The 13,582-nt window shown below is 37.6% G+C and overlaps 1 protein-coding gene across 2 annotated transcripts in view; it reads right to left on the bottom strand.

The window, feature by feature from the left end:
• Window positions 1-1,845: 1,845 nt before the first annotated feature.
• The window catches only part of vps35 (VPS35 retromer complex component), a 44,273-nt gene continuing 32,536 nt past the window's right edge, over window positions 1,846-13,582 (bottom strand). For both annotated transcript variants that reach the window (XM_072279652.1, XM_072279651.1), the window contains 4 exons: window positions 10,059-10,238; window positions 9,533-9,772; window positions 7,735-7,878; window positions 1,846-4,846 (listed from right to left, as the gene is read on the bottom strand). In XM_072279652.1, the coding sequence (XP_072135753.1) occupies window positions 4,667-4,846; window positions 7,735-7,878; window positions 9,533-9,772; window positions 10,059-10,238 (744 nt within the window). In that variant the 3' untranslated portion in view covers window positions 1,846-4,666. The remainder of the gene's footprint in view (window positions 4,847-7,734; window positions 7,879-9,532; window positions 9,773-10,058; window positions 10,239-13,582) is intronic.

Here is a 13,582-nt window from a genome sequence, read left to right as displayed (position 1 = left end):
ACCACCGTTGTTGGTCCCAGGCGGCTGGTCGAGGTGGTCCGAGGGGTCGCAGGCTGATGAAGGGTCCTGAGCTCCAACTGTTTGTGCACGAAGGTTGTGCACGAAGAGATTAAACTTTGATAAATGTGGCACCTTTTATATTTTATTCTCTTAATTATATAGTTCCAGTAATATCTATAAACTGTAAATCATTTAATCGTATCTGGTGTATTGTCTGTTATTTGGGCGGGATGGGGTACATCACACAGCATCCACACAAACTAATTACCCAGTTTGGCAGGGCCGAGGGTTGTTTCCCTAGACAACAGCGAGCTGAGCAACCCGGAGGTTGGCCGGGGGCTACATACAATAGCCAATTAACCTATTGGATCACCTTTGGAAAGTGTAAAGAAATCAGAATTCACCCCAGAGGCCCAGGTGAATGCAGGGCAAACGCACAAGCCCAATACAGCACCCAAGGTTGGAATCACATGTAGAACCTGTGAGGCAGCATCCTCCAAAAGGATGCTTTGAACTGCTGCACTACATGTCAACTTCCAGGATTTGTGGGGAATAAAAAAAAAAATCACCAATCTCAAACTGTTTATTGAAATATTTAAAATGTAACAGCCAGAAGTTTCATTGCAATGGCCAAGTTTGCAAATATACACTTCATTTTGTTTTCATTTAAGATGGTGCTGGAATTTAACAATAGTTAGACAGAGATACTCCAGAAATTCATGCCAACTCTCTTGATAGTTTGAGGATACTGAAACAGATAAAATGCAGACTTTGATTTCAACATTGATTTCCAGTGCCTTCCATGAATGTCCTTGTGATTTTCCCCTCTGGCTGCACATTGACACAGTATCATTGTTACTTACACAAGGAATTTATCAACCACATTGGCTATTCTAAGTTTCTAAAATAACACTGCCATACCAGCTCTTGAGAAACTACTAGTTAAATATATTTTCCACATCATTACACAAAGAGGACTTAAGAATTTGTAAGGAGACCTCCAAGTTGATGTAACCATGAGGCCACGTAGGCAGCTCTATTTTAGGTGACTTATTATATGACCCAAGACTCTTTCAGATGTGCAGTGGAGAGTATTCTGACTCTGGTATGGAGGCTCCAACATGCAGGGTCAGAAGACCCTGCGGAGGGTTGTAGAATCAGCCAGCTCCAACATGGACACAACCCTCTTTGCCACTGAGGACAACATCAAGAGTTAATGCCTCAAGAAGGCAGCAGTCATCACTGAGGACCCTCACCACGTGGGACATGTCCACCTCTTGTCATCACCATAAAAGAAGAGGTAAAGGAGCCTGAAGATCCACACTCAACAATTTAGAAATAGCTTCTTCCTCTCTGCCATTAGATTTCCTAGTCCATGAACACTATCACATTAGTCCTCATTTGCATTATTTTTGTACCTTATAATAATTAATGCTTACACTGTAAGCAACTGCAATTTTTGATTTTACAAGCCATTAACAGCATGATTTTTACATTCACTCCCTAAATTTTTCCAACAGCTGCCCTACCAGACAAAATTCTTCTCAGTATCAACATTTCAGATTCTGACTTCTAATACCAGCTGAAATAGCAGATTACAAAGTTGTACCTGTCTTGTAGTATTGCTTCTAGTTTTTCAGGGTTAATGTTGATATTGAACTTTTATACAGCATATTCAAAAAAAATAGAATTCTGTGGTTCTAATCATAAAATGCTAATTACACTTCTTGCATCCCAATTCCTCAACTGTAATCAATGAAAATGTTTGCAATATCCCTGTTAGATTTTAAACAGTACTCAGTCTATATTTTATGTTTTTAAAACAAACTACACACTCAGCACTTGGTCAAGCATTTTAATAGCTTTTGTTGAATACATTGACCATAATACTTCAGTTAATTTACAAAGGAATTATAAAGCTTACAAGTATGTTACAGTGATTTCCAAAAGTATATTTCATTTCTCAAGAGGGAAATGAATACATGCTCAGTTGCAAGGATACATGTATACAAATACATCTGAATACAGGGAACACAACCTTTTTAATCAATTTAGCAGCTCAAGATTTTATGAAGTATGCAATGTACCTAATTTTAGAATAGAGTCTCATAACTATTATAGAATTCAACACTACAACTATACCTATAGCAGAATATAAAGAGAGTAAGCATTCTAGGGAAGCAATATCAATATCTAAAATAGACAATGCAATAGTTTCAACAAAGATTAAGAAAACTGACCAACCAATTTAGGAAGAAAAACACAAATTAGGTCATGAACTCACCAAAAGCAGTGCAATTCATGGAGTAATCCTCATCTGCTAAACAAGCCATCTCTACCCTTAAAATGCATGAAGTCTTTCACTCTATGTCACCTGCTTAACTGCTGTACATTACAAGGCAGATACTTTAAAAAGTGTGCCATTTGTAGACTTGGACAGACAATTGGAAAGCTTTAAAAGAAAAAAAAAGTTCTTTAAATGTTCAAACATGCAAATTATCGTTTTGAGAACTTGGCTTCCAATCTTCATGGATGTTTTTCTTTGTTCAATTTGAGGCAATTTCTTAAAGATGCAAAATGCTAAAACACATTTCTTATCTACATTTTGTAAATTAACTCATTGCTTCTAGAACACAGTACATTCAGCGTAATAAATTTTGCTTTACTTTTGCCTTTTTGTTACAGTTGAGCGGAGCTTGCTTTATATAATTTGCCCTTGTCTAATTAGATGATAAAGCACAAAGGCAAACAGAAATAATTGTATTTATGAATTTCTACAAAGAAAGATGCCGATAAGAGAATAACATGGTATTAGGCACCACCATATACAAAATAACTGCCTACCTATAATCAAAGTTATCACGATAATTTTAATACCTGATGGCAAAAATATCAAAAGAAATGCATTTGGGTTTTGTATAATTTGGACAGTTTGATGTTACATGTAGCATAGTTCAATCTCCAAGGCATGTGGAACTGTTATATATCTTTAATGAGATCGATAAAAGGACATAATTCACATGGCTCTTGAAAAGAATTGTTAGGTTTTGTTCTGCGGGTGTTACAGAAATAATAATAGAAACTTGAAATTTAAGTAAAATAGTCAACAATATCCAGGTAATGAACATTATATAATGACTCCATAACATAAAACTTTACTGGTTTCCAAACAATTTGAATAAAGAAAACAATGCATTGTTTCCCTTCCCATCACCACTTTGAGAAATCTGGTCCTGAATAAACTGTGATGCAAATAGCACCAAAGGTCATAGATTGTGAACAATCAGCTGAATATGAAACCTGAGGCATTGCAATCAAACAATCCTTTCTCAAAGTCCTATTTTTTTTTACTCCCAGCAGAGTGGGTGGATTGCAAACTAAAGCTGAAAACTTAACCAGTATTTTTCTTAACCAAGGGAGCCACAGTAAAAAGCAGAACTTGACTTGCATTCCAGTTAAGAAAATATGACCATCAATAAAACTTTCCTTGTCTATATGATGAAATTATTCATTGGATAAACATGCTGAACTTTGGAATTCTCCATTTTCAGATTATGATTGCTTTGTTTGAGTCCTGTAAAGTGGATGAGCCAAGAAATGTAGTGCAATGTACTGGTCTGAAAATTTCAATATGGAAAGTGTACCTACTTGTCCAATATTTAAAAAGCTTATTACTTCGTGAATATATTTACCTGCATTTACAAAATGGAACACAAATGCAACCTGTTTTAGTTCATTTAATGATAGTTTAAGAATTTTATCCTAGTTCCAGTACACACTCAATTGACTAAGTTGTTCTATTCATTACAGTATATTTGTATAGTAGGAAAATGTAACAATTGTGTTAAAAGATTATGCCCATGGAAGAGAAACAAGTATCAATCTAGTTTAGTTTAGTGTGGTGAATAATAAACTGTTTCTAAAGAAAACTGCAACATCAATATATTATGAAAGATTAATTACTAATTGATTCAAGAAACTTGTTTATAATACTCATAAATACAATGTAATTCCTTTGCTTTCAAATTATACAGGTGAAATTTCTGCATTTTGTAGAAGATATAGTTACAATTTACACTTCTCAGAGGTGACTGGAACCATTAACTACATCCATATGATCTAACCCATAAACTTAATTCCTTCACAAACGTTTACCATTCCATCAAATGGGATATTTAATAATCTGAATCATGAAGAAACATTTTGCACATGTGGCTAATCCACGTAAATAAAGCATTGGCTTTTAAATAAAGTGACAAAACTTAGTGAACCACTGCAGAAATTTACTTAAATGAGCTACACAAGTTCAGGAACTCAATCAATGATTTTACAACTAAACTGTAATAAAAATTTAAAATGATCAATTTGGTCATTGTGATTAGTCTTTGCTCAGCTTGAAATGGACATGAATTAATTGTGCTGTGAAAGATAAAATGTCCTTTAATCACATCTTGAGATATTTTTAGTTTCACTTGCTAAATTCAAAGGAATGTCTTCCTTGATAGTACTGGTCAACAGATAGAAAATAATATGATACAATTCAATGGCAATCCTATTGTCTTGGCATGTCTAAAAGGCACATTCCATAACCATCTACAACAGAGAAGGTGGTGTGATAGAGATTTTAATTTGTTTTCTGGAATCTATAATTTTACGGGATGCTAAGTTACAACACAAGACCTTCATAAATTGGTCCATCAGCTTCAGGTGATTCTCTCCGCAGACGCAGGTGCTCCAGTGTGTTGTGAAAGTGTTTGTTAATTTGCTCAGTTTCTTCACTGGATTCTAAGTTCGGAAGATCTTCTCTTATTTTTTGAATAAGCTGATTTAAGACTTGAATTGTCACCTGCAATAAAAAGTTTGTTGGAAAAAGTCAACTTGAATAATGTTTATTAATAAACAATATAGAACTTAAGTCCAAACGATATTGTTAAGCACCAAGTGCAGAATCTCCCCAGGTTACAGCAGGGTACCGTTGTTGACAACTATGTGTAAACTAAACAATTCACAAGTCATAAGTGGAACTGCCTGGCAATATATTTAAATAAAAACATAAGCGAACAAAGGGTAAAGTGAAGCTAACCAGGGCATTTAACTCAACCAGCTATTCAGATATTGCTGCAAACCAAGCTTCCACCAGCAGAAAATGCCTATTGCTCTAAAGCAGCTAACAAATCCTCCCAAAGTTCTTTCAAATGCTTATGCGAATGTATAAGTTGGATGTCCATAACCACAGAAAATCTTGCATAAATATCAACTAATCACTATTTTGTATTCCCTTCGTGATCAGTGCTGCTTAAGCTCAACACTGGGTTGGTCAAGTACAAACTCTATTTCCTATTTCACATCTGCCCACTTAACCTCAACCAGACCCACATACTAGCCATGTGCTTCTATATAACTACCAACATGAAACGCTCTGTAGGTCAAGCAGTGTCTGAGAATAGACAGCGTTAATACATCAGAGCAGTGACCCAAGAATCTAAACCAGGTCGGCCATCCAAAATATTAACTCTCTCTGAAGATGCTAAGACATGTTGAATATTTCCAACATTTTGGTTTTATTTCAGATTTCCAGCATCAGGCTTACTTTGCTTTTAGAATGCTACTGAAACTGATATTTCTCGAACTCTCGGTCTCCATCTCTGGAGACAGACCGTCCACTGACATCTTCTACAAGCCCACTGACTATCATAACTACCTCAACTATACCTCTTCCCACCTGCCACATGCAAAAATGCCATTCCCTATTCCCAGTTCCTCCGTCTTCGCCGCATCTGCTCCGAGGATGAGGTTTTCCGTTCCAGGACATCTCAAATGTCCTCTTTAAGGATCGTGGTTTCCCTTCTGCTGTCATCAATGATGCCCTCACCCGCATCTCCTCCATTTCCCACACTTCAGCTCTCACCCCATCCTCCCGCCACCACAACAGGGACAGAGTTCCCCTTGTCCTCACCTACCACCCCACCAGCCTCCGGATCTGGCACATTATCCTCCGCAACTTCCGCCACCTTCAACAGGACCCCACCACTAAGCACATCTTTCCCTCTCCACCTTCCGCAGGGATCGGTCCCTCCGCGACTCCCTGGTCCACACATCCCTCCCCATGGATCTCCCACCTGGCACTTATCCCTGTAAGCGCAAGTGCTACACTTGTCCCTACACCTCCTCTCTTGCCACCATTCAGGGCCCCAAACAGTACTTCCAAGTGAGGCAACACTTCACTTGTGAGTCTGCTGGAGTCATCTATTGCATCCGGTGCTCCCGGTGCGGCCTCCTCTAAATCGGTGAAACCCGACGCAGATTAGGGGACCACTTCGTCGAAAACCTCCGCTCCGTCCGCCAAAAGGATCTCCCAGTAGCCACCCACTTCAACTCTGCTTCCCACTCCCATTCAGATATGTCCATACATGGCCTCATCGACTGCCATGATGAGGCTAAACTCAGGTTGGAGGAGCAACACCTCATATACCGTCTAGGTAGTCTCCAGCCCCTTGGTATGAACACAGAGTTCTCCAACTTCCGGTAATTCCCTCCCCTTCCCCTATCCCTATGTCACTCAGTCTCCTCCCCCAGCTGCCTACCACCTCCCTCTTGGTTCCGCCTCCTTCTACTACCCATTGTGCTTTCCCCTATTCTTTCCTCACTTTTCCTGCCTATCACCTCCCTGCCTCCCCTCCCCCACCCCTTTATCTTTCCCCTTACTGGTTTTTCACCTGGAACCTACCAGCGTTCTCCTTCCCACCCTCCCCCCACCTTCTTTATAGGGCCTCTGCCCCTTCCCCCTACAGTCCTGATGAAGGGTTCCGGCCCGAAACATCGACTGATCGTTTCCACGGATGCTGCCCGACCTGCTGAGTTCCTCCAGCGTGTTGTGAGTGAAACTGATATTTGATTGTTTGAATTCTTTTCTGATAGCTCTGCTTCAGTAATTCTTTACTTGTCCAAAGTACCAACACGTTTTCCCTGTTTCACACCAGCTCCTCAATCCATCACATTTTCCAATGCATTCTACAAAACTGGCACACACTACAATTAATTGTATGGCATTACCAGTCTTTTCCAGGCTTGCATCACATTTTAATCACACCACTCTTATGAAACTCAAGTGTCTTCAGCTCCCTAAATTGCAGCTTTTGGAAATTACCCTCTAAATATATATTCGCCTTTAAAAGAGCCTTCTCAAAAACCACTAAACACACCTGTGATCATTTCTCAGTTCCTTCTTCCCAATGGCTAGTGCCAGCCTGCTTATCCAAGTAGTATCTTTGGACTTAGTGAATTCTCAAATCTTTAGACTTTAGGTGCATCTAGAATTAGGGCAATTGCAAAACTAAAACTGTATAATCATTAAAAATAGAGCACCCATAATCACAAAACATTTATTGTCTATTGTATTAGAAATTACCCATCTGACTTTGCTTGCTTTTCCTTCTTTAATTATTTCAGGGTTTATCTGCTTTTCCTCCAGCTCAAATGAATCACAGCCCACATTCTCTTTAAAACATTGATAAGCCAGTTTCCAAATTTCCTGTCACTTCGTTTATTCCAACAAATGCAACATCACTCAATAAGATGAATTAGATCAATTGAGTAGAATGCTAATATGCATAGGTGGCATCTTAAGTCAGGGTGACTCACCACAGCAGTGATCCAGAAGACTTGTCAGAATATTTTATATAAAGGAACATTAAAATTATACAAATAAGAATTTAAATATAAATTTAACCTTACCGCCTCATTTTCTTTCTCATAAAAATATATATATCGATTAAGGATTTCAGTGAATAGCTGTACTTGTAATGAGGGATCCATACACTGATTAGCTATCTTCAAGGCCTTCTTAAGGCACTCCATTACTCTCTTGCCATCATGGATCTTTAATGGGGAAATGGGGGGGGGGGCAGGGGGGTGGAGAAAACCAATGTAATAATTCAGCGTTAGTTCACAGCATAACAATTTATACTATAAACATTTAGTATAATTCTTGGAATATTCAACAGTACTTAAATATCAATTCATCACTGCAGGAAATTTCAATACAAGTACTGAAATTCCAAGTAATATCCATATACCAGAAACTGATAAAAATGGCTAATGCATCTTAAGAAATTAATATGAAAGATTATAACAAACTTGAAATATTTTGTAACTATGAACAAACATTCTAAGGAATAAATACACTAGAAAAGTGATTTATCCTGAACTAATAAAAAAACTTCAATGCTATTATAATAATATAAATCTTACAATATTGACAGGGTAAACAGTGTGAACAACTGAAGAGCTTTAGAAGTAAAAATATGACCAAAATAGCAATAATAATAATAATAATGCTTATAACCACAAGAATTTGAAAACAGCAGAGAGAAATTATAATGCAGAGTAAGCTAATAACCAATATTTAAGATTTATTTTACTGGGTAAGTGGATGCACAAAATATTTCCAGACATGTTAAAATTTAATTGGAACCAAGCTCATGTTTCAGGTTGAAGATCACCACTTCTCTTCCAGGAATGCTTAACCTGAAATAGTTCTACCCTCCTGAAGAATCTTCAACCTGAAACAACCTCTTTCACTTCCTACAGATGTGACCCAATTTAAATATTTCCAGCATTTTCTATTTTCATTTCAGTCTTCCAGATTCTGCAGTGTTTTAGATTTTTAGGAGCAAGACTGGAGATGCTAACCAAAGAAGCTGATTCTCAGATTACGAATAAAGTCCATAGGGTTTAAATCCTGTGGAATTATTTACCAAAATGCATATTAAAGTTTCACATTTAAGTGCATCCAGCAGAAACAGAAAAGTATTTAATCTAAGAGAACTAGTAATAGTGAAAGGAAAGTTGAATCAAGGAATAGTGATTTATTTTTTAGTAGAGCAGGCTTGATAAATCTATTGCTATTTCTGTTTTAATGTTCAAATTGAAATGTTCTTGTTGTATTCAAACAACTTCTTAAATAGGGTTTCCAATAAAATTCCAGAGATTAAAATATTTCTGCACCAAGCTATGAAACTACATTATTAAAACTTAAAAGCACAAGAAAATCTGCAGATGCTGGAGATCCAGAGCAACACACACAAACTGCTAGATGAACTCAGCAGGCCAGGCAGCGTCTATGGAGAAAGAGTAAGCAGACGACATTTCTGGTCAAAGCCCTTCATCAGGACTCTGATGAAGGGTCTTGACCCAAAACATCGACTGTTTACTCTTTTCCATAGATGCTGCTTGACCTACTGAGTTCCTTCATTATTAAGACTTAACTATGAATACAATATTTTAATTAAATTTAATGAATAACTAGAAAAATTTAAATGCCATACAAATGTAATATCACACATTTGATTTTTGGCTTGTGCCTAGGCTCATGTGTTATTTATTTTGTGCTTATAAGCTGTGTGCCTTGTTGTTTATATCCATGTTTCTTATATTTATGATTTTAGCTACCTGTTATGGTTTGTACAGCACTTTGGTCAACATGGGTTGTTTTTAAAATGTGCTTTATAAATAAATTTGACTTGACTTATACCTCTTCGCCATTCTTATCTGTGTTTCGTCCAGACCAAAATAAATGAGCACAGATGCTGACAGCACGACACTGATCTGGCTTTTTTAGCAACTTTGAAGCAGCCAGCGCACATTGTGTCCTCAAAGGTTCATGGTTCTCTTCACTAAAACATTTCATTCTCTCAAATGTTCCAATTATTAATGTGATTGCTGCCAGCTGTGCCTTAGAATCACTGATTTCATCTTCATACAAGGAGAATGCCTGTAACAGTACAATTTGAAAAAAAATGTAGAAATGGTTTTCAAACTGGCTTATTTCATTCACAACATAGAGTTTATCATGAATTTACATATAACAATTGTAAATCACTGCACCTCAATAATGTATCATACTAAATCTTATTTAATTGGAACTACTGCGATTGACTTGCAAAGATCCAGCAGTCATATTAGTATAAAGTGACTCCTCCAAATCTCAACCTTTATCACTTAGTTAATTTTCATCCTTTTAATATTTGTAACATGGACGAGCAACGGCCAATACTTGCCTGTGACATAAACTCATAAGCCACAGTTTCATGATTCTCAAATCCAATATCTCCAGCTGCAAGTGCTCCCTGAAGAAATAGGCGAAGGGGTAATTCAGCAAGCTCTGCTTTGATCAGGGCACTGATGGTCTGATGGGCAAAAGAAAATATCTTCTGGCACTTCTTTTCCCATTTTTCATCCTGGCAAAGATCAATGGAAAATAAGTTTCAGTTACTTGAGGAATTATGCCTTGTATTCAAAATCTACAATCAAATTATTTTCTGAATGGTGTTTGCATTTAACTCTGGTCATAATTATGGAAAAACCTGGTTTAGAAATACATATTAAATGGTCAATATAATTGGAAAAGTTCAGAACATTTGAGCACTTCAAAACATTGCAGAACTTGCTTTTGTAAACCACAAAAAAGGCACAAGCATCCTAACAAGTTAAAACTACTTAAATTCCTAAAGATATCACCATGTGTGTAAACTGTCTTCATGCAGTAGACTTCACGCGTACAAGATCCAATAATGAAAGCAGAGGCTTCTGGACAAGCTGTAACTTTAAAATGAATGTTCAATGAAACTCCAGACAGCAAAACCCTCACTCTAAAATTCATTGCCAAAAAGTTGCCCAAGTTGTGTGGGAAGAGGAGAGATAATTTAATGCATTGTGCAATCTCAGAATGGGGTGTACAGTGGAGAAAATCAATAGGGAGCAAGATTTCAAATATATTGTGTTGACAGACTGTAAGTCAATATAAAACTGAGCAAACTGTGGTGTTTAAGGAACTTATGAATAGTAAGGAGGCTGGCAGGAAGAGGCCAAACCTGTACATAATATTACATATATTCTACATAAATGCAGCAAGACGTAATCAACTTTTGTTGCAATGAAGGCTGATGTACTGTTCGTATTCGTAATAATTTGCTGAACCTGTATGCTATCAGTAACTGATGTACAAGGGCCCCACATCTCACTGTTTTAAAATATTCCACTTTTTAAATTTTCTTCCAAACCACATCTCAATTATGATATCACCCTAAAATCTTTGCAATCTTTTCCACAGTCCACAGCGCCACTGAGCTTGGTCTCATAGCAAACTTGAATACATTGCATTTGATCCCTTCACCTAAATAATAGAATAGTGATTACCCATTCATCAATCCATGCCAATATTCCCCAATACCATGCATTTCAACTTTTTTTTTTTTTAAAACCTGTGTTGCATCTTATCAAAATCCAGTACATCAGTACAGTACTCTTGCAGACTAACTGGTAATATCAGTATAAACGCTACTCAATTTAAACTGGTTAATTCAATGCAGATATTCTGGTCAGGTAGGTTGCACTTGTTTCCTTAAATTTTAATCTCAGGAATGCAAACAAGGCATGTTAAAAGCCACCTCATATACCCAGCTATCACCAAGTTATGGAAGTCATTTGTTGATCTCAATTCAATGGGATAGAGCTATCATCAAACTTGAATTCATCCAGATAAGATACAAATTAAAAAGGTTAAATTAATCTGATCAACTATCTGCTCAGGTGAAACAAATTTGCACTTGCAAAACATACCACCAACAATCAAGTACTGTTAAACTGTGTAAAATAGGTAAAACAATGCATTCTTCCATTAAATTATATTAGTACTTAGCCAGTCACTGTTAACACCATTAACAGCTGTAGAAAAAGGCAATAGAGGCAAACACAAGGCATGAGGAAACAAAGTACATTTTCTCTGCTCCATTGGTATTTGAATTACTAGTTCAAATTCTATAAAAGATTCCTGTTTAATCTGACCTAGTAACTTTTGTTATCATGGAGGATGATCAGCAGACACAGCAATTCAAAAGAGAAATTGAAAGTGGTAACAGATGATTATTGAAAGGCAGGGGTGGTATTAAGGTGGTGCCAGCAGAAATTGCAATAGCACCAGTGTAGCACCACCAAGAAGTTAACTGAAATTTCACAAATTGCAGCTGCTTTGCTTTCTCTGTATAGTTTTGAATACAGCTTGTTTCTCCAGTTGATCTAGTGAAACAGCGCCCCCAATTACCATAGCACCCATGCAGCAATAAAGTTATAAACTTTGTCAAATCCACTCTACACTTCTGCTTATTCATTCGTTGTCAATGCCTTGCCATTGCTGTCCTCAGATCAGTTAAGCTGATCTAAGGTCACTTCAGGTGGTGATGTCAGTCACTCTCACTCACGTGAGAGATTGATAGCATAACATCCAGTGCAGATCCATAGCCTGCGAGACTGACGGATGCCACACACACACATTGTGCTTTTACAAGCTAGCGTGGGCCTAGCACGTGCATTATTTTGGCCGGCGTGAAAAATGGATCGATTTTTAGTGAGAAAACAACCTTGTCTAGAGGAATCAGTGGTGTCTCAGCCTGAGCCTGTCTTAATTGAAAGTGACATGCAGAAAGAAGTAAGTGGGGATGAGGATGACAGCAGTTCATCGAAGGAGTGTGAGGGTGAAGTAGAGGAACAAGAAATGGAGCAGGATTCAGAAGAGAATGTGAATGAAGCTGCTCTTAGTGCTAGTGGGAATACTGTTAGTGATGTTAGCCAGCAGCCTGAGGAAGGACCCCGTCGGCCAGCATTGAAAAAGTACCCTTTGCTACTCGCAACAGTTTGGCAATCAGCAAAGGAGTTTTATTTGTGGCTGGTTTGACTGACTGGAATATTCGATCACGAAAGATACTACGTTCTGCTTCGCATGCAGGCATTTCCTGTGTGGAGGACATGGGTTCCACTCTGAGTCTACCTTCACTGTCACCGGTTACTGCAACTGGCAGACAGCTACAACAGCTTTCAAAACCCACCATGTAAGTGCAGCTCATAAGTTTGCTATGGAGGCACGGGCCGAATTCAGATTGAGAGAAAAAAGACAGTTCAAGATTGGGAAATATGCTTGACAAAGGACATGCAAAGATTGTCCAAGAAAATCGTGAGTATATGAGAGCAGTGGTTGAGTCTCTAGCAAGAACAGACAGTGAATGACACAGTGAAATTTCTAGCTCTAATGAGACCCTACTGTGATGCATTTATAGATTTATACAAACTAATCTGCATATCACTGACTCTACCTGTGACATCTGCCTCATGCAAACGGAGTTTCACTTGCCTCAGACGCCTGAAAAACTACCTAAGGAATAGCAGCGGCGATGTTCAGAACAGCAACTTGGCCCTGTTGGCTGTAAACAGCCGGAGGATCAAAGCACTTGACATCCAGAAAATTATTGATGCTTTCACCACTAATCACAAAAACAGATGGAATGTGCTTCTCTGAAAATATCAATGGTGAGTGCAGTTGACTTTTTTTTTTAAAAAAAGGTTGGTCCAAGACTAATGCTGATTATTATTATTTTGTGGTGAATACCCCATAGTCCTTATGTTTCCTGCAAATCCTAAACTATTACATTTACTGCTATTAAGCCCACTGGTTTTGCTCAGACTTCCAAGCGGTGATTCTGTTGATTTTTGTTTTAAATTCAGTAGCCAAATTAATTAAGGTATTGCATGT

Source organism: Mobula birostris, chromosome 15 (genome assembly GCF_030028105.1).
Source record: "Mobula birostris isolate sMobBir1 chromosome 15, sMobBir1.hap1, whole genome shotgun sequence".
Lineage (NCBI taxonomy): Eukaryota > Metazoa > Chordata > Chondrichthyes > Myliobatiformes > Myliobatidae > Mobula > Mobula birostris.
The sequence above is the reverse complement of the archived record's forward strand: the minus strand, read 5'-3'. Positions and strand labels throughout refer to the sequence as shown.